Raw genomic sequence first — 27380 nt, 5'->3', positions numbered from 1 at the left:
AGATATTCATAGTCTTTAGCCCTGTAAGGCTCCTTTAAATCAGACTCTGGCTCACTTCTCTGGCTTAGCACCGACTTGCCCATCCATTCATTTCTCTGGCTCAGTACAGACTTGTCCATCCACTCATCCCATACAGAAGAGCCTTGCTCTCAGTGGAGCCCTGCTAGCTCACCTCTTTCTGGGGTCTCTTGTGCTATTTCCCACTCCAGAAAATGCCCTTCTGCCCCTTTCTCCACAGCCCCTCTGAACATATCACTTTCAGGGTTCTGCCCCGATGCTGACTCCCCTCATCATCGTCTCTCGAGTTCATAACACCCTGGCAATGTCTTTTCACCTGCCTCCATTTCAATTGCTGACTTTCAGATGTATCCCCTCTTCTTTAAGACTTGTGACTCAGCAATGCCAGGAACATAATCAACGCACAGGAAATGTTGGCTGAATTAATGGATAGTGACTGGATGGATTGTATTTTAATCTATCTTCTCAATAAAGTTTCTTGATTTTTTTAAAAGATTTATTTATTTATTATGTATACAGCATGTATGACTGCAGGCCAGAAGAGGGCACCAGATCCTGTCACAGATGGTTGTGAACTATCATGTGGTTGCTGGGAATTGAACTCAGGACCTCTGGAAGAGCAGTCAGTGCTCTTAGCCTCTGAGCTATCTCTCCAGCCCTCTTGATTTGTTTTTAATGAATGTAGCCTTTCACAGATGCATATGGTGGTACATAGCCTTAAGATGTACAGGTTTAATGCTGTGGTAAAAGCCTGAAACCTGTTCATGGGCATGCCATGTGCTCCTTTTGACAGTTCCTTATTTAAAGTTTGTTTGAATGTCCTTATTTTTTTCAAGATTCCTCTTTTCCATACCAATGTATACTGTCAGTGTATTTCTCCCTAGGACCCTCTCCCCAACCCCCTACCATATTACCAATGATGCAAAGAGAAGAGCTAATGGTTAGAACTGTGTCTGTAAACCAGGAGTGAACTCCCTGTGTTCTTTTGAAGAGTGACAGTGCCCAGTGGCACAATGTACCCAATGTACCAGAATACTACTAACCTTCCCAGCCAGTCTGTGCATCACACTGAATGGGGAAGCTCTTCTCAACATCAGCCCCTCAGCGGGTTAGACCAAGAGTCCACCCCTAATCAGAGCTGGACCAATAAGATATTGCTGTGCATGCCCGTGACCTTGCATCAGTTAGCTGTAGTGAGCTGAGCTGAAGCTCCTTGTAGACTCGGGACCGCTGTTGGGAGAAGCTATGATGACTACATACCAAGTGGATGAGAGAAACAGGAAGGCCAGTCTCCAGAAAGGAGTGGAGGAGGAAGGTAACAGTCAGAGAGAAGTCAAAAGGAGAATGTAAATGTAGAAAAGTGGAAAAAAATTAGACATCGAGCCAGTCTCTCCCGTTACTTTTCCTACTTCCAGGGCAACTCAGCCTTTCTCATGACCCAGTCAGGGCTCCCGTGTCATTTAATCAGGACTTCTCCTGATGAAGCTCATTTTCTTCATTTTTGTTTCTTATAAACACCGGTCCCCAAGACAAGGAAAATGATCATTTGTCTTTTAACTCTACCAAGCCCTCGCCCTATGTTCTGCAGATAGTTTTGTCTCCATTTTACAGCTTGTCCAAATTCATCCACCAAAATGAAGTGTAATGACAATTGGACCTGGGATCTCTGACGGCAAAAAACATTCTTTAAGTACTGCAGCAATGTTGTCCTTGGTTTGATGACATCTGTCTTGGACATTGGCATTGGTCTTTCAGTTTGTTGGCTGTCTTGCTAGATAAGCTTTAGAAAACTAAAATATATTCTGACAGCCAGCAACTCCGAATGTAGAGCTTGTAGAACTGAGCTGAACCTTGGCTGTCATATCTTTCAGTGTCTTAATCTTGCAAAAATGGAAATGAATTTCCCTAAATCTTAGGTCCGTTGTTTGGGGCTGAACAACTTTAGGTAAGTAATAAGTCCAGACTTCTCTGAATCCTCAACTTTAGGTAAGTAATAAGGTAAACAATAAGTCCAGACTTCTCTGTCTCCTCAACTTTAGGTAAATAATAAGGGTAAGTACTAAGTCCAGACTTCTCTGTCTCCTCCAGCCTCACCATCAGCTCTCCATGCTCTAACATGGCAGAGGGTTTGCTCAAGCCAAGTCATCTCACACCAGTTTCCCTGCTTAGAGATGCCCATCAGCCCTGCTACTATCCAGTGAAGTCACGTTTGTATTCATTCACACCACGTAATGCCAGCCTGACCTCAGTTAAGATTCCATTTGACAGTGAGTGTCAGAGAGACTTTTAACACAGTTAGTTGTTCAGTGATTAGAATAAGGTTTACCAAGCGAGTGTACCATTGTTTAAAATCCCTAGGAAGAAACCAGGAACCTTTTCTTCGCCTTCATCCTTCAACAGCGGAGTGTTTTCTGTGTTCAAGGCCTTGTGCTAGGCATTCTGGGAGAAGGAGGAAGGGCAGCAGACAAACCTTTTCCTTAAGCTTTGCATGGTCTAATCCAGCCTTTCAGATGATTTGCCAGCAAAACTCCTACGCCATAGTTATTATGTGGCGAAGCGTAGGCTACCTTTTGTCATATATAGGCTATAAAAAAAAGGAGACTTTTTAGCGAGGGACAAATTAATATATAAAATGCAAAATGCCTCTACAATAAAAAAGCGTGACTTTAGAGCACAATTTGATTTATATTCTTAGCCTTTCTGATAAGTGAACCTTTGCATTTTCATATTTTAGCCTTAATTTTTAAGTATTGGAGCGCGTGCAGTGAATGATCAATAGGTAGAGAAGCCACCAATACCACAGTGCTCTGAAATTGCTTTTCTCTCTGTTCTCTAGGGACAGCATTGCCCACTCATCCCCCTCTCTATTACAGCTGCCCCTGATGATTAAATATCAGTACGGCACAGCTTTGTAGTCTATTCTCCTAGGAGATTCCTTCTATTCATTTCTAGCATAATCTCTTACACTCATTTCTTGGGAATGAAAACCCATCTTGTCGCTTTCGGCCAGGTCCCAGAAGTGAAATACTGGGGCACATTAATCTGCCCTGACAGCCTAATCCCATTCCTCACCACCTCCCAGCAATTCCCAGCTTCCTAATTACCTTTCATAGTTTGCCTTTTTAAAGTTTCCTCGAAGCCACGGCTGCACACTGCCATTAGCTCTTTTTCTCAAAGAATATGCATATCCAGGATGTGAGGAAAGTGTACTTTGGTATGCATGGATTTTGGGTGTCTGCACGAAGCAATGATATCTGTAGAAACAGAATTGTCCCTTTTACATTTCAGTACATTTCTGCTCTATGTACTGCCAGTCTAAAAATCAAAGACTTTAGCATTTGGGTTGATCCAAGCAATAATACACATCAGGAATATCCACATTTATGAATTATCATGCTTCCTCTCCCTCTCTTCCCATACACCCTGTATATACACACATACACATATTAATATATATGATCATATTTCCACAGCTACAGGGTATGTGCCCAAAGTCACTCATATGATGGATATATTTACCATATACAATCAAAATGAGATGCAGTGTTAAAGTCTATCTTCTCATATGACTGATGGAAGGTTTTTTCATTTAAAAAGTGGGATTATATATCCGTACAGTGTTTCACATCAAAGACGTGAGCGCTTTAGAAATGGCTTTATGATTAGTTAAGACTGCATAAGGCTGCATATCATGCCCCTTCCAGTGGCACCCCAATGCATGTGTTTACATATCAATGCCACCAAGAAATCCTACAATAAGTAGTTTGAACTTTTAAAGTTATTTGACATTGGAACCCTCTTTACTTCAACTTGCCATATCTTTTGGCATTTCAAATTAGTAATAGTCTATACAATGTTCATTGACAAACTTTGTCCTGGCAGATGGGTTTATCTTCTGCCACCATGTTTATTTTCTGTTTTGTTTAAACTGGCTTTTGCTCTGGGTGTTCCTAGGACATCCACAGTGTGTGAGTACATAAGAACATGGCAGACAGAAATCCTGGTGAGCTTGGCGCTGCAAGGTTTGAAAGTCTTAGAAATACTGGTAGGAACCACATACAATAGTACAAATCAGGGGTCTGTGTGAAACGGAAGTATGTCTTCAGTGACTTTACTGAAGTTAGTACCAGCTCCATCTCTGGATGCTGACTAAGACGGCTCCTTACCTCCAAGAAGCTGAGAGTTTTAGTACAGGAGTGGTCGGAGAAAGCATTCTACAGAAATCTGGGCGAGTATGAGTTTCCTGAAGGTAGAATCCATGAATTACATATCTGTATTTCATGTGCCTGGGACCTGACAAAATAAATAGTCATCAATGCTTGTTGGCTACATTAATGATAGGTGCATGTACCCATGCATATGTGGGTGAATGAATGAACTCCAGTGTCTTCCTGCACTGAAACCAAGGAGTATGGTTCAATTCCAAAATTTACATACTTTCTGTACTTGAATTCTGCACTGAATGAATGTAAGATGGAATTACAGAAAGAGACAAATAGAGAATCTAATCATAAGACGCTGCCCCTCCTGCTGGAGCCCAGCAATTCTGAACATGTGAACAAGGGGAGGAGAAATGTACAGTAAAGCAATCACCAGAGTGCCCACCACAGGGTCCTCCGCCTGCGAAAGGAAGATTCCCTTATCCATCCTGAAGGAAGAACATGCTAAGTGACCTGTGAACGTCTAGCTAGCTTACCTCTTGTGGGGTGAAAACCAACAGGAATAAAAAGAGATTAGATGTTCCTCCTCCAACCAGCAACTCGGTTCTCAGGACTCGTGAGCAGAGAGAGCCGGAACAAGCTGGTTTACAGGCACGAAAGGGGGTTGGAGCCTGGGTTAACAGCTGTGCTAGCAGAATTCTGAATTGTGTTTTGAGAGCTCCTTTCATTGGTGGCCAGCAGCTTTGTAAAAATGGAGACTCAAATATCAGAAATATGTGTTACACTTTTTATTCTCCCGCTGTAATGAGAAGCTTACAAATTAAGATTCGAACCTAGACCTGGCACTAGCTGACTGTGTGACCTTATAAAATCTGCATACCTTCTCTGAGTCTCTGTTTCTTTTGGTGTAAAGTGAGAAAATAATACCTGATTTATAGTTGTTATCACAACTCAATGGAGCTATGCATCAAGTGGTTAGTGTGGTCCCCAGTACGTGGTAGGCGCTTACTGATGGTGGCTATTATTAGCAGTAATATAATCATTATAAAATATATTACACATATATTTTTAAATATCTGGCACACACATTTTAAATATATAAAATATATTGTATATAAATATAATATAAATACATGTGATAAAATTATATATAGAATAATATATAAATATTATAAAATGTGCTGATATACATATTACAGTCAGCCTTCTAATTTAGCCATAATCTCTCCACACAGCACCATGGGCAAGTAATTTTTAAGCGCCTACTCTGTGCCAAGAACACAGAAGCTCAACATCCAAGTCAAAGTCATGCTGTGTGCATCTGTCACAGAAATCCATTCTCTATAAGACAAATGGCAACTGACCTTAAATGTTAACCCACCAGTAAGATTAGCCTGAGCTCTGTCCACTTATTAGATGATGCAGTAAACTTAGGGAGACTTAAGGAAATAACCTATACCTGACTAAAATCTAGTTCCCTCCTTCATTAACCCTCTTGATGACAAGCTCTCCTCAACCTAACCTTGCTGCTACCCCAGTATACAGTAGTTCTGAGTCTCTCTAAGGATCATAGGTCCTCGGTACCCCTGAAACTGATGATGGCCTTGGGTTGCCTCACACTAGAGGTGCGAGGCAGCTTGGGATGAAAATCCTTCTTGTGTATAGGTGCAGCCTTTTATTCTTTCAATGGCAGGACTGTCTACAAGATGTCGATCTCCATCATTGCAAGTTAAAGCCAAACTGTCCTTTCAAAACCCACAAGCGCCGGGCGGTGGTGGCGCACGCCTTTAATCCCAGCACTCGGGAGGCAGAGCCAGGTGGATCTCTGTGAGTTCGAGGCCAGCCTGGGCTACCAAGTGAGTTCCAGGAAAGGCGCAAAGCTACACAGAGAAACCCTGTCTCGAAAAACCAAAAAAAAAAAAAAAAAACCCACAAGCTCCCTGCAGTAAGCCAGCAAAAAAACACCAGGACCTGGACGAATCCTCAACGGAGTCCTAGAATGGTTCTTTGATTCCCTAACATGCTGGAACTCCAATTCCAAAGAAATAATTGGAGATGAACTGTTGGAATACTCTAAAATAAATACTTTACTGAACCAGCATTGAGGGATGGGCTGTCTTACGTAAGTGAAATTTACAGATAACTCAAAGGAATCCCCTCAGGTATCAATGAGCATTTTGTTCATTTAAAATAGAAATGTCCATATGTGTTTTAATTATCTATTAATAATTAATATAGACTCCTATCTACTCCCTATTTGGCACTACCACAGGTACTTTCAAGCATTCTGTTGTAGCCTCATAAACAACAAGTGAGGCAGACGAAGAAACTGAGCCCGAAAGTCAAGTAATTGCCCAAGGCTATTTACTGAAGGAAGATCTCTCTCATCTTCTACACTAAGATATGGAGGTGGACCTTGGGGGTGAAGAGACACTCACCAAGAGAAGGTTGTTAAAATGTATGTAGAGTAGATAAGGAGGATTATGGAATATTCTCGAAGTCTTTTCTGGTGGAGAGTCAGCCACATCTGATAGGAGAAAGTTTCTGTACAGACTTAGAAGATTTGTAAGGTTTAGTTCATGAAGCCTACATGGATCACAAAGGCAAAAGTTGTAACACACACACACACACACACACACACACACACACACACACACGGGATCTGTACTGTTGCTACATGTTTTACTTTTGCTCGGTATCACATCTTGTCTCTTGCCACTTCACAAACTTCGGAAAGACAAGGAGTGTACCTTGTTAACCATTTATCACCCGCAGCACCCAGCCCAACACATAGAGTTCTTGAAAAGTTTGCTCAAGAGATGAGCAAACTCCACAGCAGTTACCTAGAATACATTTGCTCATGCTCCACCACCAAAAGCAGTGTAACCCGAAGAGCTGGTATGGGAAACAGTCAAGGTGAAGGGTCCTGCCTACTCAGCCTTCGGTTCTCTTTCAGGAGTGACTCTGCACTGGCCCAGCTCTACGGGACGTCAGCAACCTTAGAGCATCACCACTTCAACCATGCTGTGATGATCCTTCAGAGTGAGGTGAGACCTGCTCCGCTTCTCCCCTAGACAGAAGGCCAGCTACATGATTCCCACGCGCTGCTGGGCCATGGACGAATCCAGAGAAGTGGGAGGCCGTGTTTAAGTTAAACTCAGACCCTGGCACCTTTTGTGAGCCTGTCACATGTCAAAGACCTTGTTCCAAGTCTTCCTGAGCTAGTTCACTTGGCTCTGCTAGGACTTTTGCAGAATCACTTACGGAGTACCAGGTGGAGGTTGCTTATTGCCAGAGCATCATCTCATCTTCCTTGAAGGATGCAGGCTACCAAGGGGAATGAGTCATGACAGAGCAGCCCAACTTTCCCATTTTGTGAAACCCAACGCCATGGAAAGAGGTGGTAGAAACAGTAAGAGTCAAGCTTTGATAGTGAAGTTGAGAAGCCTATAAGAGATGAAAGAACTGAATTTTTTGGCAGGACTGCTTTTGAAAGTAGAGACAGCTACCAGCCCCAAGGCCAGGGCTGAGGCTTAGAAGGCATTGGAGTGTTGACTTGTCTCTTTCTGCAGAGACAACCAGAAACCACTAACTGACTCTGGCTGCAACAGCTGAGTTTTTAACTTGCCAGGAGGAATCTGTTTAATTTTCTGAAGGCATACAGATCTTTTTTTTTTTTTTTTTTTTGGCTGGGAAGGGATCATCTGTCCCCTGTTATTTGTAAGCTCTCTGGCTATGTCATTAATTATTATTATTATCGTCATTAAGGCCCTGCTTTGCTGGAATGGCATCATTAAATATGGAGGGCTTTTTTTTTTCCTCTAGACTATCTTGAGGAAACATGTCTTTTGTAATACCACCAAAGCCTTCGACCTCATAACAGAGACCCACCACTCCAGAGCCTGGATGTGGGCTAGGGCAGGGCAGCTGCCTGAGGTGCTTGTTTTCATTTAGGAGTAAAGCTCCTAAGTAAGGGCCTTGGGAACTGGCAGAACCAACTTCCTGTCGTCTATGGCTCTGCAATATGAAAGCCACATGTTAGCCTAGAGCTGGGGAGGAGGTAGGGACAACGGGTGCTTTTGTTTAGCTTGTCTTTTCTCTGCTGGTAAATGTGATGAGTCCCTGCCTCTAACCCCAGAAAGCCACATCTGCAATCATGGGGATCATAAACAGTTCAGCTCCCTTAGGTTCGTGTCTTCTAAACATGACACATCGGTCAGCCTCCACTCCAGTTTCCTCTGAGGGACAATGACCATTGAAAATGCCAGCAGGCCATGAACCCCAGGCCCCACTCCATTCTGCCATCAGGAAGGCAGATGTCACCCCTGTCCCACTTTCCAGTTTACAGAGGCCAGAGGACCTGCAGAAGTTCGCCTCAGACCTTTCTTTCTCTACGCCCGAGTTTCCCATCCATGCCGTACTCGCTGGTTCCCTAGACCTGGGGCTGTTTCCCTAAAATCTAATCTCCCACAATATTTGTGAGAGACTCATTTCTCTTTTAGGGTCAAACTTAACTTGCATAGTCAATAATGCGTTGATGCAAACTAACTTTTATAAGCTAAAGCTGATTCGGCTGGTTTTGTATTCCCCAAGAGCACAAAGTACTATTTACCATGTCCTTTAAATTGTCACACAATAACCGGCACCTCGAGTGCAGGGGAGTTCTCTTGTCTGAACGCACACTTCCACTCAGACTTGCTCCGAAGCCTGTCTTGCTTCCCCTGGGTGATGCTGGATGTGCTGCTGAACCCAGGTGACCATTTCCCCAAAAGCTGTAAAGTACTTTTTCCCAGGTTCCAGAATACTTGCTTGTAACTGTCCCATGAGGTGATGCTCAGGCAAAATAGAAGGATAAAACCCTGTGCAAAGCCATGGTCCAGCTTTCCTTGAATTCTTTGTCCTCTTGATCGCTGAATTAGAGGCCTAGAAGAGTGCATTTGAAAATTACTATTAGTATTGGACCTCGTCCCAGGTAGAATCAACATCCTCTAGTCAGGAGGGGAGGGTTCACCCAATGAGATAAATCAGTTCAGCAAAGCAGATTATCACCTGGCACTCGATTAAAATAAAATTGCTAATTGATATTCTGGTTCCCTGGATAAATTAATTTACCTCTCGTGGAGAATAGTTTATTCTTGAGAAATCGTTTGCCCCTTTCCTTCCCTACCATCTTCTGGCTCTCAGTCCTAGGTTCAGATTGATCCAGTTCCAAGGCCACATGCTTTTGAGTTCATATTTCATGCTAAGAGAAGCAGACAAAAGAGGTCTTGACTTAGCAAGCATGTGAAGTAAAGCCCTTCACGTTGCTGAAAGGTTTCCCACCTTACTAACAACCAGCAATGGGGTGCTAAGTGAGTCTTCTTCTAGAGGGACAAGAATGCTCTCCAGTAGCATGGAGGAAAAGTTGTATTGCAGCCTTTGCTTGGTAGAAGTCATCATTAGAGTCCCACTGCACGCAGACAATGGCTTCTTCATCCTAGCTGTTGAGCGGTTACCTGGTGTTGGGAATTTAAACCAGCCCACGCTTTATCAAAGGAGCCTGACAGTTCAGGATTCCTCACTTCAGCAGGGAGGTCGATCTTTGAGTGGCATCCCCTGTACATTGAAGGTTGTTTAGCTACATCTCTGACCTCTCCCATTAAAGGTATTAAAGGTTAGTAGTGTCCCAGCCATGCCATTCATGACCACTCAAAATGTCTCTATTTGCTCCCAAAGCTTCCATTGTCTAAATCTCCCCCATTAAGAGACAATAGTCTAATGACCTTTGCTCTTCCTCAACGTCACTTGTCACCATAGCAAGTGTTTCTAGAATGCCCGCTAAATCTTCATTAGTAGAAGTAGTATTTCTTTGAGGATCCACTTCTCCACTATGTACTTCTATATCTATAATAACATAAATTCACACATTATCAAAGTTCCTGTCCACACTGAAAAGATAATAAAGTGCTCTTTGGTGGACCCCCCTCCCCCCCGGAGTAACTCACTTTCTGGCTTTGCTGTTTACCAGAATGTCTGTTTGTATCTGTAAAACTTTTATTAAGCTTTGGGCTGGAGAAAGGGCCCACAGTTAAGAGCGCTTGCTACTCTTTCAGGGGACCTGAGTTCTGTCTCCAGCGCCCAAGTCAGGTACCTCACAACCACCTGTATCTCCAGCTTGAGAGGATCTGATGGCCTCTTCCAGTCTCAGTGGGCACCTGCATACATTTACATGGATCCACACATCCATGCATACATACACACACATAGAAACAAAAACGAACCTAGAAAAAAAAATGAAAACTTTTACTAAACTTTAAATTTTGTTCATGCCCTGATCTTTTTCTAAAATACAGGGAAAAAACATACAGTCACCAACTACAGGTGTAATGGTGTGCTTTGTGACTTTCTACCCTCTCATTACAGGGTCACAACATCTTTGCTAATTTGTCCTCCAAGGAGTACAGTGACGTCATGCAGCTTCTGAAGCAGTCGATACTAGCCACAGACCTCACGCTGTACTTTGAGTAGGTATTGGAACTTAGTCTGTTTAACAAATGATACCAACATTCCATCTTTCACTAATTTCTGGGTCCATATTGAATGTTGCATATTATTCCAGCACTGCTATCAGTGTTCCCTTATCTAAGTGAAGTTCATTAAGGTGATGTATACACTCCAAGGATTCAGGGCTATAGTGACGAGTTTGAAGTCTTTCTTGTGATTGATGAGCCTTCTTTGGATTGTGTGAGTCTGAGGCTAAGTGCTGCCTACAACAGCTGTTTCCAAGTATTATCTGTTTCTGTAATGGTGTTGATGGTGATGATGAACAATATTCATGGATGGAAGGGTGACTAGAAACGTAAGCCTGTATTCCTTGCCCCTTTCCCCAAGTTATACTTTGAACAGCAGAGTCTGCCCCAATTTCTACCAAAATTGTTCTGTCAGTGGCCACCAAAGACTTCTGGCCTTTCCTAGCTTTCTTGACAGAAAGGCTTACTGGTCCTTCGCTGACGGTTTCTACTCTTTGCTTCCCCAACACCCGGGAACATTTCTCCTGTTCCAGATCCTCTGTAGGTTTCTAATCCTTCTTCCTCTACGAGTCCCATAACCCATGCTCTGTTCTCTCTACTGAGACTGTCTTCCTGTCTGTATTACCTTGACGTAGGTTACCTCCAGGTAGGAAGATCTGAAATGTTTCATTCTAACTCCCTGCATTGAATCTGACATCCTCTCCTGGTCTCCATGGGCACAACAATCACGTCCACAAGACCCCCCTATATACACATGCAATTAAAAAAATAATTTTTACCCCCCAACTTCCATTCACTCAGCTTTCAAGAAAACCTTAAACTTAGCTTGACTGACAAAATCCTTCCTTGTTGCCCCCTCTATATTTTTTATTCTTTTTTTTTTAAAAAAATTTGTTTATTTGTTTGTTTTTTGAGACAGGGTTTCTCTGTGTAGTTTTGGTGCCTCTCCTGGATCTCACCCTGTAGCCCAGGCTGGTCTCGAACTCACAGAGATTCGCCTGGCTCTGTCTCCCGAGTGCTGGGATTAAAGGGGCATGCCACCGCTGCCCGGCGAGATTTTATTTTTTTAATTGCATGTATATATAGGGGGGTCTTGTGGACGTGATTGTTGTGCCCATGGAGACCAGGAGAGGATGTCAGATTCTCTGGACCTGGAGTTACAGGCAGTTGTGAGCCACAGGATATGGATGCTGGAAACCTAACTCAGGTCTTCTGCATGAACAGTGTGCCCTTAACCATGGAGCTGTTTCTCTGGCCCACCGTTTTCCTTGCATTATTATTTTTCATTTCTCCCTTATTGTATCTGTCTGCTTTGGCCATACCTGACTACATACTATCCTTTGAAACAATGCCATGTCCCTGATACTGCAGTCCTATCATCATTCCTACATAGGATCCTATCCCCACCTGTCCGTGCCTCACCCTCTGTCTGAACTGACCCATCCTCTAGTTTCGTCTCTTCCACCACTTTCTCTTTCCAGTCAAGTACGTTGACACTGCATTATAATTAGGTTCAATGGTAGGAAATAGAAAACCCAAAGCAACAATTTCTCTATTGCATAAAGGAAGTGCAGAGACCCACAATCTGATGCTTGTGTGATAGCTAATGAAGTCCTCATGGACCCAGGTTTCTTCTGTTTTCCTATGATGTCAGTTTCCACCTCTTAGTCAGAGACAATTGCTCAAGTTCCAGCACTGCTGTGCACCTTCAAGCCAATAAGAAGATGGGATAAGGAAGGAGGCAAGAGGAAACTCAGGCCGTCTTCCAAGGTGTTCTGGAAGTTGTCACTTAATACTTCCACTTACATTTCACTAATCAAAATTTGGTTTCGTGGCTATTTCTAACATCAAGGAATGTTGGGGAAGGAAGACTTTACTCTGGCTAGCCTTGGAGTTCTATTAACAGTGGAGAAGAAAAGAATGGATATTAGTGTAGACAATGGGCAGTCCATATCATGAGTATTTATTACTGAATTTTGCTGTATGGATTATTACATGGGACAGTGGAAGGAGTAAAGGCTGAGAGTATTCTTGGCCTGGATTTCAATTTCTTTCTATCATCCCCGTTAAGTCTTGTGGCTGGAAAGTTCTCCCTCTGTCTCTCTCTTCCCTGGAACGCTAATGATACATAATGTCTTTAAACTGACAAGAGCAGTCTCCATCTGTGGAGAATGAAAGGCTGAATGACGTGGCAGATGCCCCAGCTGGGGCAGTCAAAGGCAGGACTCTCTGAGGAGGATTGCAGCACTGAGGGGCAGCCAGCTCTTCAGCCCTTCCCTCGGAGCTGCCCAAAGCGCTGTGGAAAGATGGGCGTGGCGCTCAAATCTTAAGACAAGCAGATTGCCGCCAGTCAGTTCCAGAGCACTAAGAAGCCCTGCACCACGGGGAGCCAGCTTCTGTGTCTCTGGGAAAAGCCTGAGGAACGAAAACAGGGGTTCTGCACTGGGGAGAAGAAGCAGGTCTCACACCGAGGGTTCAATGGGGTAGACCAAGACTCTGGATTTTCTCAAGTGAAAGCCCAATCACTCTGAAGTTAGGGGTCTGTAAACCACATGCCCAAAGCTGTCAGCTTCAAAGTCATAATAAACAACCGGTGTGTGTGTGTGTGTGTGTGTGTGTGTGTGTGTGTGTGTGTGTGTTTATCCCATTAAAATTTGGAAATATACTTAGGTGGAAATTTTTTAATCCAAAACTCAAATTTAACTAGACTTTCTTTTATTTAGTGAGTTATCCTCTCTCTTTCCCTCTCTCTCTTCCTCTCTCTCTCTCTCTCTGTTTCTCTCTCTGTCTCTCTGTCTGTCTGTCTGTCTGTCTGTCTGTCTGTCTGTCTGTCTCTCTCTCTCTCTCTCTCTCTCTCTCTCTCTCTCTCTCTCTCTCTCTGTGTGTAATTAGCCTTTTAATTCCTGACCGTGACACACAAACAGGCCACCAAAGATCAGAGAGATTTTTATGTACCTCTAATGAAAAACAGAGACCAAAACGGAAAAGGAAAAAAAAAAGTACCACAGAGAAACCCCAGTTGTTAATACTCTTGAGGAAGTCAGAGCCTGTATCCATTAAACAATAATAGGTTGCTTTAAGAAATAATAGGAGGGAGCATGAAGAAGTAAACTCTTGAAAATGAAAATGTGACGATTAAAAGAAAAAAATGAATAAAAGCATTGGGAAGTTCAGTCAAAAGACTAAAGGCAACAAGATGCACTTGTTTCACACGCCTTTTCGAACACTTAGATTTGTTAACCATATGCCTGTTTTCCACTTGACAAACAGAAGTTTACATATAGATCAGTGAGATGGCTCAGCGGGTAAAGATATTTGCTGCTCTAACTGACTACCTGGGTTTGACCTCCAGAATCCACATGCCAAAAGGGAGAACAGCTTCTTCAGATTGTCCTCCAACCTCCACACATGTACCATGGCAAACGCATGCACACGCACATACACAATAAATGTAAAAAAAAAAAAAAAATTTAAAGAATCTTATAGTGTGTGTGTGTACAGGTTTACACATGTATATCCATGTACATGAAGGCCAGAGGTCAATGTCAGATGCCATGGTTTTTTTGGCCTTGAACTTACCAAGTAAGCTAGACTGGCTCGCCAGCGAGCCCCAGGACGCCCTCTCTCCTTAGCTTCAGGATTACAAGTGTGCCCCACCACACCTAGCTTTTGACATGGGGGCTGGGGCCTGAACTCAGGTCCCCGTGCTTGTGTGAGAAGTACTTTACTATCTCCCCAGCCCCAAAAATACAAATCTTAATTAAAATAAAAAATGTCTATTTTTAAAAGCCCCAGGCTCTGTTGCTAACTAGCTGTGTGTCGTCAAACACATTGCTTTCCTCTGGGACGCCTTCCTTCGTGTGTAGAATGGCAACAGCGTACTTTACATATATTAAACATCTTATGAGTGGTGACCATGACAACATCATTGCCTTATGATCCACCTATTCCACATGCTCTGTGGCCCTCAGGCTGCCTTCATGGCCTCCCATCTTTTTCTAGAATGATGCTCCCGGATTTGGGATTTATGAAAAATCCATGTTACGATGCTTTTTTTTTTTTTTTTTTAACTTCCTGGCACTTGCAAGATGTTGAGTTATTTTTCTCCAAATAGAAGCATTTTCTAAACCAAGTTTCCAAGTAACTCCTAAAGGGACAAAAGGGGAGCAAAAGCCTCCCTCAGCTCTTGCTGTCCATTTATCAAGCTCCGTTGGGGATGTGACGAATCACTAAGTGAGCGCTGGAATGCAGTCAGGAAAGCTGGTTGCAAGTCGCTTGCTCATTGCTCTGCTCTTATCTCCGCGCTGCAGCCCCCGGTAATGTTTGCTGACTCCCACAGAAGCGCCTTGCCTCCTTCGGGCAGCATCATTGGCTGGAGGTCCTGAATAGCTCATTCTCTAATCTAGACCTCCAGGGGACTGATCCGCACGCCGGTCTAAAGTTGTGTTAAAGTATGGCCATATTTTCCATCCAAACAATCCCTGGGGTAAGTGAGGGAGAAACATCTACTGTGTACATAGTTACACAGGTGCTTATATTTCACCAGCGTACAATTAGGGAACCAGAAGGCGTGTTGGAGATGACTCCATCCACTTCATCTCCTCTGTTTGGCAGATCAGGCACTGATGGGTGAATGGTATAGCTTGGGTCACAAAAGTAATTATTGGCAAATGTGAACCCACATTCCCCATTTCAGGGCACCTCCCACAACCGCCACATTCTTTCTCTAACGGATGAATCAAGAAACAGTTCCATTTGAATTGTAGTACATTCTACAGCAACATTGACTCAACCTAAAGAAAGCCAATCAGTTCAACCAGTTAACTAACCTGGGTCTCCAAAGCTCTTTCCCAAAACGCAGTTGGAGGCAAAGGCCTGCGTGCATTTAGTTTAATTTTGAAAATAACACCAAAGGTAAGAGCGGGATGAAGGGCTGGGTCAGGAAAAGTATTTTGAAGATGTATCCCTTTGCTGGTCACCACAATGGTCAGCTAGGCTGGAACCTAAAGGGAGCATCTGAAACATCTCATATGTTGCATCTTCAAATTGGCCTCCATCCTCCATCCTCATGAGCCTAAATTTGCTCCAAGTCTTACAAACTCCTGTACACTTCCAAGTTGTATATACTTGGGGCCTGGGAATTCCTACAACTGTCTCCAGCTCCCACACATGAGGAGTCCAAGCATACCAGGACCCCAGGAAGCTCTGCACAGGGCAGCAACAACAGAATTTGTGATATTGGTTGCCCTAGCAACAGCTGGAGGATGGTAGGGTCAGAGGATACACACTGGCTCCCTTGAATGACTCTGGAGGTCTAGTTATCATTGACTCTTCTGTCCTGACTACCCAAATCAGACATCACAGTAGAGGTAGGTGTGGTGTCAGTCCTGTAATTCCAGCACTTAGGAGGCTGACATAGACTGATTGCCATGAGCTTGAAGCCAGCTGGGCTACACAGAAAAATAAAAATAACAATAAAAAAGTTATGGTGAAATTGTTCAAACTTCCTAGGAAGAAGAAAGTCACTCTAGAGATGGCCAAATGGACAGGAAGTGGATCTCATCTTTGAGAAGGCTTCACAGCTCGTTCTTAGGGGCAGAAACTCCTGTCATGATCCAGAAAGGGAAGCTGTGAGATACATAGAATTGTGGAGACATCAAAGCAGCCACAAGTTAGTGACTTCACTTCCGATGGCTTTGGGTGTCCTTGAGCCTAGATGCCATAAGCAGCACACCCCTGGTGTGAATAGCTAGGTTCACACCCTACTTCTGGGGGTTAATTATTCAGTCTGATTTTCCAACTCATGAAAACTCAGCTCTTGCTGACCAATTTCTTTTTTTAATTGACTTCCTGGTTCCGAGTCCTCCATCTAATAATTCTTTGATAATTAAATAGTCGTTTCACCGGCTCCAACAGAAATTGGATCTACTGTATCAGGAACCAACCTCACAACTGTGAGAGAGTTTCTCATTTTAACCTTTCTCTGCCCTGGTTTTCTTGTCAAAAATATGAGTTTGGACATTTTACTCAGGTCCATTTGCTGGGGGCCTGGTGTGACAGTCAACGGAGATTACCTATAGGAAAGAGCTCTGATAATTTAAAACACTTTATAAAAAAGAAATCATTCAGCCAGAAACTTCATAAAATACGCACCGTAAAAGATGACACTGGGGTGGGCAGAGGGAGGGAGAGATCTACAATCACAAATGTTAAAACTTCAGATACATCACTGATGCCTTGTGATATTTGTACTGTTTCCAGCCAACAAAGATGAGCTATTACCGCTTCGGCAATTAGTAATGAAATCGGCAAGTGATATGTCCCCAGAGCTTACTTAGGAGCTGGGCGTACACAGGTCCTATTTAATTCTAGAAACAGGCAGAGGAGACAGGTAGTTTTTTGAAAAATCAAGCATTACTACATTTTTATTTCCTTTGTGTGTGCATGTGTATCTGGGTGGGTGCATGCATGCTATGATGCATGCAGGGAGATCAGAGAACAATATGCTATAGTCAGCTCTCTCCTTCTACGATGTGGGTCTGAGAAATCAAATTTTGGAGGCTCGGCATCAGCTGCCTCTACTCCCAGAGCCTTTATGTCATCAGCCCATTAGACACAGATAATCTCACTAACTTCATAGTATGAAGGGGGAAACTGAGGCTGGAGAGCTTCAGTAAATTGTTTCCAATGTTCATTTGAACAAGCAGATGGATTCCAGAATGTCTTCAATCCTTCTGCCATTCTCTCTGTAGTGATCTGATTAGTCTTTTAAGAGTAATGAAGGGACGCTAAGGCCCAGTCCTTGAGATGTTTAGGCATTAGTGACAGTCGTAACTCTGGTGTACATACGCTTGAGTTTCAAACACAAGAGGTGCCAGCCCAACTAATACTCTACCACCCAGAGTGAGTCTATGTCCATTTAGCAAAATAATAGTAGGTTCTCCTCTAGAGCATTGGACCTCCCTAGCCCACGGGTTCTTGGCCAAGTTTACACTACCAGGCGTGAGCTTCCTTCTGTGGAGCAGGCCTGAAATCCAAACCAGAGTGGCTGGTTAACTCCACGGCTTCCACGCCACTATTGCACCCATGGGCACCTTTTGCCAGGTTGGTCATTATTGGAGCTCACAGAGTGGATGGCTTTTCTCCCTCAGCAAGCTATAGAGCCCCTTCTGTCACAGTGAAAGCTACACATCCTACATCCTTCTCTTTAGCTAATTCTTGGGGGCCTTAAACTTGAAATACTGCCTGACATAATGAGTTCCCAGAATATTAACTTTTTGACTTTGGTTTCTCACATTAACCTATAGGCAGATATTCTTCTCTCCATCTGACAGACGGGGTTGCTGACTCTGTCTATGGCCATGCCGCCCTAAAAGCGCCCAATCTCACCAGATAGGTATGCCTAGGCTTGCAGAGAGTAATCACCTAGAAATATCTTACAGATCTCCATGACAAATAGTTAAGTAATTGCTTCAGACGACTATTTAAACTGGAAATTACTAAACAATTCAGCTTTTATGCAGCCACTTGGGTGTCCAGTGATTTTTAGATTGGCTCTGGAAATTAATCAGATCACTCCTCCGTTTGAAAATTGCCACTTCCTCTTGTGCCCTACAAACACCCTTCATCAGCAATTATGGGAAGTGTCCAAATGACTGGTTTCTTTGTCGCTGTCCTTCCAAATGGGTGCAGTATGTAGCATGTCTCAAAAGCGTCTGATGACAGTCACATGCACTAAATGCTTTCAGATTGTTTAGAATAATAGTTCAACCTTCCTTTGAAAAATTACAGTAATATCAAGATAAATTATTAAAATATATGGTATGAATTCAACAAATATTGCTACTGCTATTCAGACAGAGATATTCACTCATTCATCATTCAGTGAGTGTTTATTAAGAACCCACTGTGTTCTGTGTTTTCAACTTTCACAGTTGCCTGTATTCAGGCAATCCCAGGATTGGGAAGAAGAAATTGATGAACAATTAGATGTTAGTGACCAATGGAGCTTAACCCATCACTACCTCTCAAACATTCCTATATTTTTGACAGAGCCTGATGAGTTATCCCAAGAAAACTCTTCTAATGTTAGGGCAGAAGGTCTGTGGTAGGTTGATAGGCAAAGATTTTAGTAGTTCCTGATATATTTCAAAGTGTCTTTAGACAACTCACATACATAACCCCTTTCCAGTGATAGGATGATGGAACAGAAATCAGGAAGTTCCAACCCTGATGCTTTCTTTATCCAGGCAGTGAGCTACTCATTGAGAATATGTAAGTAGATAAAATGTGGGTCTTACCCTTAGGGGTCCAGATCCCCGCGGGGAAGAGAGGAACAGGAACACAGCCTCATGCAGAGCTCCAGCTGGAGTCAGCGCAGAGAGTGACTGGAGCGAGCTCCAACGGTGTACCACTTTGCCTTTGATTGTGATTTGGTCGAACTGCTATCTTGTGTTACCTCATCCTCTGATGTTTTCAACACTTAGAATAGTGATGGTCTTTTGACTTGTGGTAGTTTGCTGATTTTACTCACAGTATCAACAACTCCACAGTATCAAACCTGTGATCTCATTCGGAATTTTGTCCAGGCCAATGCTAGTTTAAACCAAAGAGAAAATTGACTTAAGAATTAAATATACCAGAGGTGTGGTGGTACACACCTATAACCCCAGGAGGCTAGAGCAGGGAAATCTCAAGTTTGAGGCCAGTGTGGGCTGCGTAGTGAGACCCCTGACTCAAAAATAAAACAATAAAATAAGCAGCTTTTTTCTTTATTTGTAACCATTAAAATTGTCGCTTTTCTAGTCCCCTTTTTAAGACTTTTCTACCAAAGTCCAGAAATCTTTTCAGGGTCCACATTTTAAGAGATCTATTTTATTTAAAATGTAATGGTTGGTGGATTAATTGATCAAATGATATGTGTGTGGTGTGTGTATTCTGTGTGTTTATAAGCAAACGTGTGCAGCTGATGTGTGTTTGGGCAGAGGCCACAATGCCTTGTCTCTTGGAGCTGGAGTTACAGGCATCTATGGAACACCTAGCTTATTATGTGGGTAATGTCATCTGATTGAGCAGCAAGTGCTCTTAACCACGGAGCCATCACACCAGCCCAAGGACCTGTGGTTGAAATGAGTTGTACACATGTGGTTTTCCTGCAAGAACACTGCAAGGACAGATATCATCCTGACATCCATCCACACACCCTCCCCACCCGCTCATGACCCGCTCTGGTGACTCTGGAGTTGACACTGTAGGGAACACATAATTACTCCTGTTACTGAAACAACAGGACTTCCTAACACTCATGGACTTTCAGAAGATTCAAAGGCATTAACTGAATATGATATGTGTGTATAATATTATACACGTACATATTCTATATTTTGTAAATATGTAAATTTACAAAAAAATCCTGATTAAAATGCACACAGAAATGATGATTTATCATTTTGTAAATAAAGATTCCTTGAGGATATTCCACAAACCAGGAAGGTTCGCAATGCAGTGATGGATGCTAGATAGCCAATCTTTGGAATTATTCTTGGGGGTAAATTTAGTAGTTCTATTCAAATGACGCTTTTTTAAAGACTGCTATTTTTCTGAGTGGCACATATGTCAGTAGAGCAGAATAAAAGCCTAATAAAAACATATCTGATTATAAATGAGATTTTCCAGTAAGTTGCTTTTCACTGGCTAGGGCACTTGGCATCATCCTTGAAAGCCAAGGTTCTCAATGATCTGCCTGAAAGTTAATGACATAGTTCCCCGTGACAAAGAAGTCTCGATCCAAGGGTATTATTTAGTTTTGTGGATTCTTAAATATTCATTTTAACAAGTCTCTTGTTCCTAGAAATGCTCCTCTCTTAAGCCATTTCCTACATGCCATTGACTGTGTCCTCTATATGCACAGATGCCTGTAGATGCTGAAAGGACCAGCTATGTGGGGAAATTAAACTCATCCCCCAAATACACCGTGAATTTCCCATGCTGCTTTGTTATGGTTGTCACAAAGAGAGAGGGCAGAAACACAGCCCCTGCAGCTGTGGACCACCTGACATAGGATAACTGCAGCCCCTTTGGAGTCTCCATCCTCCATCCCGTTGGTGATAGAAACTTCTGTCAGGATTGGTACTGTCTAGGCATAGCAGCCTACGATCTCATCTTCATGAAGCTTGGCAGCCGAGACTGAGCGTAAACTCACAACACAAAGGGCTACGTGGTCCCAAGAGACTCTGCTACACACCATTTATGGAGACTTCCCTAGACATTGGAGATGGGAGACTGAGAACTAGAACTATTTAGATTCGTGCATAACTACCTAGGACTTTGGGGGGAAATAACTTCACTTTCCTTCTTCTTGAATTCCCTCAACTGAAAAATGAAAGAATTATAGCAGATTTCTCTCAAATTTTCAAAACCGCTCTTGTGGTCAGTAACTATAATGAAAACTCAAACACAGCCAACTGTGGTGCACATCTGTAATCCCAGCACAGGAAGACGGAGACAGAGGATCAGAAGTTCAGGGTCATCCTCAGCCGTATGTTAAGTTAGGCTCTTAAGACTCTATCTCAAAAAAACAAAAACAAACAGAAAAAAGGAAAAAAATACAAATAAAAATCATTCTGTGACTCAGCAATTTTACATATACAAGCAAACAGACACAGGCAAATGCACAGAATTAAAAAATTCATGAGATGGATGCATGTTATTCATAGGAGCATCATATTTATTAGCAAAAATATTGGAACTAATCGTCATCAGGGGATGTGTACACAACAGATAACAATGATATACCTTGTAATACCATAACCAATGAGGCGGCATAGCCTAGAATTGTATCTAACAACATACGTTTTCACTCAGCATTCAATATTGAAAAGCAAGTGGCCAAAAAATACATATGCATTATTCATATTATTATATGATGTCTTAAATATGCAGTATTTTGTGTCACTTATAAAAAAAACTTGTAAGGAGGCAAGTGAAGACAGTTTTTATAAAACTTAGGAGGTAGACATCTTACAGGTAGAAAGTTCGTTATCTGTTGTATGCTGTGTATGGCTCCACCAACGATGGGACTTTGGCGTTTTGTTTTGTTTTGTTGTGATGTGTTTGTGGTGCTGAAAACCAAGCCAAGGGTCTCCAACCCAGGGCCTTGTGCATAACAGACACATGCTCTATCATACAGCAGAGGCTAGCCCTCAACTTCTCAAGGTTAACTTGCTAAAATTATCATCTGCAGGAGTACTTTCTTTTATCTTTAGAGATCATAGCCAAAGCTTAGGGGGACAGAGGAAATATAGTCTATCAAGAAATAGCCTCACTTTAACTATGGAGGAAACATTGAATTAATATGCTACATTTTCATGTCTTATAAAAGGATCCCTCATCTCCCTCTTCTATCTGCCATCCTTTGGGATAGCAAATGTTCCTTTCCTTCCCAACATGATGGAAACTAGCTCTGTTAATGCCATTTTAAACCCATGACTGAGTTTGATTTCAGTGATTTTAAGAATTTCTCACTCGAAACTCCAGCTATTAACATTTTTATCATTGGAGAATTTGTTCGGATGATGCTACTCAACTGCACATCAGAGAGCTGGGGCTGTTGACATTTACATATGTAAGTGGGTGTGGAGGGTACAGATGGCAGGGCATGCCCTGAAGGTCAGAGGACAACTTGCAAGTGTTGGTTTTCTCCTTCCACCATGTGGGTTCCGGGGATCCAAGTCAGTTTGCCAGGCCAGGCAGCAAGTTTGATGAACTGATGAGCCATCCTGCTGGCCAGAGGTTGGTGTTTTGAAAAGAGGATTTGAGAAGTGGTGGGAGGGCTAGAGGGAGAATTGAAGGGGGATGTGGAGATGGATTTTGTCAGAGCACATTATGCTTCTATGAAATTCTCAAACAATAAAAAAATAAATTAAAAGGAGATTTTTTTTTTGCAGTGACTTAGCCATTTACACAATACAGCTCCACTCTGAATCAAAGATGATACATCCCTTTCACAGAACTTCCCCCTCACCTCTCATCCCCCGCCCCTATAGTACTGGAGACAGAACCCAGAGCTTTGCATGTGCTCGGCAACTCCTACCAGTGAGCTGTATCCCAAGCCCTTTTCTTCTTTGCATTTTTTAGAAAGGTCCTCTATAAGTTGCCCAAGGTGACCTTGAACTTGCTGTGTAACCTTGGGAGGCCTTGAACTCACCCTCCTTCTGCTTCAGCCTCCCTTGTGGCTGGGCCGACAGGGCCTACGACACCAGCTCTGGCTTATTGTGCTCTTATTTCATACAACTTACTGCGCTATCCGGTTTGTGCTCGTTAGAGTCCAGTCTAAAAGAACCTGACCGGGCTCTTCCTGAATAATCTTAAATTGCTTTTAAAGCTCTAAAGGGCGGCCATGATGCCCTAGAACAGTGACTAGCGTCTGGATAAAACCAATGGATGAAGAACTATTGCAAAATGTAAATGGATTTCTGAGATATTTTTTCATTTCTTTGCCAATGTAACATATATTCATTTAGCTCTTACTATATGTGAGGCACTGTGGCAGACACTAGAAACAACAGAGGAGGAAAGAATAACTGGCCAGGTCTCTGTTCTCAAGGAGCTTGCATTCTGGTGATTTCTTAAAACAACTCATAGATTGAAATGGAACCCCATGTGAGTATGATGGCCCAGAAGATGACTGACAAGCTCTTCCAGAAAATCTCCCATGATCCTCCATGCTCCTCCAAGCTGAGTGCCTCTCTCTGCGCTCTCGGGCCAGCTGTTGTTCCAACCTTGACTTCTATGTCTCAGCTGACACACAGCTGTTAGGTGCTTATGAACGCTAGAGCCGTAGCCTGTCTTTCGGAGGCATCGGCTTTTGACCAGCACTCTGGTGAGTGTTCTGCACAAACAAGTTTATGAAACCCACCCACAAACACACAATCACAGGATCTCGGGTCTTCAGCATCCTCTCTCAGCCCCGCCTTGAAGGCGTGACCGTTACGGAAGCCTCAAGGGGGGTTGGAACTTCCAGGTCAAAGCTGGAATGGCTACCCACTACACTAGTGCTCACTCTGCTTACTCTTTTTGGAACAGAAAAATGAAGCTCAGTGAGGTAACTTTTTCCAAGGTCAACCATGTGGACAGTAAGTGAAGAAAGGCCCATAGGAACCCACGAAGGGCCCAACAAGTGTCATCTACATTGAGGGTGGGACTATGGTGAGACTAATGTCAAGTCACGAGCTGCACAAAGCTTATCTTTTAGAATTTTGTTATTTTATTTGCCATGGTTTTTTATTTATTTTGATTTTTATAATATTATTATAGTATTAAATATTATTAATATAATTAATATAGTATTAAAAATACTGTATTAAAACAGTAAACAGTATTTATTTTTATTTGAGCTTTGTTGAAAAAGATTTACTTTGTTTTCAATTTTGTGTATATGTGAGTGTGTGTGTGTGCACTCTCACACATGCATACACTTATGCACATAATTTTGAATGCCCACAGATTCCAGAAAAGGGTATTGGATCCCCTGGAGCTGGGGTTACAGATGGTTGTGAGCCACCTAAGGTGGATCCTCTACAAATGCTGTTTGAGCCCTCTCTCCACCCACTCCCAGGACTGAGCTTTTCTGACACCCATTTAAACGTTGTGGAGGCTTCTCTCACCTTACTCTAGTCTCAAGATTATTAGTACCACCACAGTACCACATTTAAAGAGGAATTACCTATTTCTTTATGGATTGTCCCAGATAACTTCAAAACATTTAAAAACTAGCACTTGCCTTATGTCCATAAGGCTGAGTAAATCCTTAGGATAAAAGTGAGTAAACACTTCATAAATGCCTGTTGGACTCAACTTTCTGCTCCAGAAAATTAGAAAGAAGACTAATTTGTATTCTGCGATAGGAAAGCACTGGATACATGCTTCAGTCTATGCTGACCCATCACTCCCCTATGTACTGCTGCTGGCAATAAACTGTTCGTGCCATTTTTATTTTAACCACGACAATAAGATAGTAGGGATCCATCAGTCCCGAACATTTAGCATACCTTACCTCAAATCCTTCCCCAGAAAGCCAGACTCTGAGTCTGAGCAATGTGGAGTCACAGGTAGCAAGTCATAGTCAGCATTACTGCGAGTCACAGGAACCACATTAACGAGTCACAGTCCGGGTCAAGGTGATTCTAAACCCGGGACCTTTGCACTCATCCACCTCCTTTTCTGTTTTGGAAGGAAACAAGCCAAATGAAAACGATGGTGAGTTACGCAGAGTAAGGACTGCAGTAACTGCCCAGCCCAAGAGGAAGGGAGATGCCTGGTTCTTCTTTCTGCGGTACCATCTCTGATCACTGCTATGGGAGTGTCTTAGGGTCTATCCCAGTCTGTAGTGTAACCTTGTCCTGTATCCACTTGAAGAGAGAGATCCAGAAGCTCTGTTGTGTAGAACAGGAAAGTTTTCTACATATTGTCTTCCCAGCTGGCTCCCTTTCAGGTAAATCGACTCCTCACTCTCACCAGTGGACAAGGAAGCCAAACTTGGTCAACTTCTCTGAGCATCCCAGGCCAGACCCAGGGGAGCTGGTTCTCTGGTCTTTGTCACTCAGACTTCCATGGGTTATTTCTAAGACCCTGCTCTGGTGGCCAGCGTGGTTGGAGCACCCTGGTGGTGTTTTCCAGTGTGTGTTCTTTAAAACGTCAGCACTCTATGGGATTCTATAGTTAAATAAGTTTAGGCAAGCTTTTTTACCTCCTTGTCTCTCAGGATGTTCAAAGGGCTGATCTTACACAGGTGTTGTGGCCAAGAGAACTGTGTGGTGGCCAGCTTCGCTCGAACCAGGGAACTTGTTGACGAGCAACATTAAGATCTGTGTGGAGTGGGATGACTTTGAAAAGAGACTGGTCACGATCTTTAAAGTACTCTGATTAGTAAATGCCAAGCGGGTGAAAACTTGGGAAATGATTCTTAAAATGCTCATGATGTCCATACCCTTTTTTCTCTCTCTTTGTTGTGACAAAAATGACAAGTTGTGAAAGTTTCAAAACCAGGAATGAATTACCCTATATTTTATAACTTTAAGATGTACCTCCTTCATCCTTTCCATCCATCTGGAGATGTAGAGGTATAGGCATGGTGTGTGTGTGTGTGTGTGTGTGTGTGTGTGTGTGTGTGTGTGTGACACTTAAAATGTTTATGCATTGTGCTACTTGCTAATATACGCCAGTCATCTCATTTAATCCCCCAGTAAGTCAGTGTGTTAGCAAATGAGATAGCCAAATTGTACCTCGGGAAATTGAGGCTCAGAAGGTTTTAGTAACTTCCTAAAGGTGCACAAGCAGGTAGACAAATGAGCTACAGTTTAGACGTGGCTGCTTCCTGACCCTGTACCCTATGAGTCGGAGCACTGAGATGGTAAATTTGTTATTTTTCTGAGCTAGACAACAAATCTTTACCTTGGATTTACTGCCAGAAAGTTGATCTTGTCTTGAGTCCCCCATGCGGACTGAACAAAGAACGTTCTGGAACTGCCCCTGCTTTTCGTCTGTCCTTGCTTCCCCCCCCCCCCCGACTTTCGGATTCGTGAGGGCTTCGCAACCACATTGTTTTCTGTTTTGTGGATCCATAGGGTCCTTTGATGTAAATACACTTAGAAATGATTTCAGCTTTCTCTTGATGGCTCAACATTTTCAAGTGATTTACTTTGATAATGCTTTAACCTCATGATTTCAAATATTAAGTTACTGAGTTCAGGTGGTCTTATATTTTCCCCACAAATGTGTTTATGTCCCTCCATAGACTGACAAATTTCATTCCAGCGTTTTCTCCCCTTTCTTCATTTGATTTTCCTGCAGGAGGAGAACTGAATTCTTCGAGCTTGTCAGTAAAGGAGACTACGATTGGAACATCAAAAGCCACCGTGACGTGTTTCGGTAAGAAAAAGCGTGCGTTTGTGTGGATTCTCTGCTATTTGGTGTTTAGTCACGCTTTTTCTCTGTACATCAACTGAATAGAACCTAAGGAGTTATCCCAAGTACGTCCAAGTGGGCAATCTCACGGAGATTATTTCCTGTGCAGGAGACACCACTGTGTGTTACCCACAGGCAGGCTCCCTCCTGTCTCACAGAACCTGAAGTGAGAACCCTTAGAGTATGCTGAGCAGTCTGGTAGCTTTGTGATAAACACGGAATCCCGACCCCTTTATTCACCTTGAGACAGTTACTTCATCTCTCCACGCTTTTGTCTGTAAATAAGAATAATAGGGTCTGCCTCTGAGGCCACAGTGCTAGTTCTGTTAGCCAGCGGCTAGTCCTTTAGTTAGGAAAGCACTCAGTACAAAAGCCAGTGAAAAGCAAGTATTGCCAGATGCTCGCTACAGAGGACCAGAGCCCAACAATAGACCCAGTTGTCTTCCTTTGCAAGAGCTTAGCATAGGGGTGTTTGGATACCGCTCTCGTCCAAGGGGGTGGCCGATGCTTGTGCGGCCTGGCTCACTGTGAACGACCCATTGTTAGCTGGGACTCTGCCCACTCCAATCCTGCTCTGCCATCTGGGCAGCAGATACCTTTCCAAAACGGTTGAGATCCAGCAGGGTTTTAAACTCCAGCTGACAGCAGGACAGCCCTCTGACCTTTCACAACACGCCCTTTCTTCCAAGAGCAGACGGTCAGGGCACCTCCTGGCTGCATCCTGTGCTAT

The 27380-nt window shown here is 43.0% G+C and overlaps 1 protein-coding gene across 1 annotated transcript in view; it reads left to right on the top strand.

Moving 5' to 3' along the window:
* Pde11a (phosphodiesterase 11A) overlaps positions 1 to 27380 on the top strand; it is a 232951-nt gene that overhangs the window by 160448 nt on the left and 45123 nt on the right. Inside the window, exons 12-14 of the mRNA XM_059260747.1 lie at positions 7135 to 7225; positions 10581 to 10681; positions 26537 to 26614. Of these exons, the coding sequence (XP_059116730.1) occupies positions 7135 to 7225; positions 10581 to 10681; positions 26537 to 26614 (270 nt within the window). The remainder of the gene's footprint in view (positions 1 to 7134; positions 7226 to 10580; positions 10682 to 26536; positions 26615 to 27380) is intronic.

The sequence above is a fragment of the Peromyscus eremicus genome, chromosome 4 (assembly GCF_949786415.1).
Source record: "Peromyscus eremicus chromosome 4, PerEre_H2_v1, whole genome shotgun sequence".
Taxonomy (NCBI): domain Eukaryota; kingdom Metazoa; phylum Chordata; class Mammalia; order Rodentia; family Cricetidae; genus Peromyscus; species Peromyscus eremicus.
The sequence above is the reverse complement of the archived record's forward strand: the minus strand, read 5'-3'. Positions and strand labels throughout refer to the sequence as shown.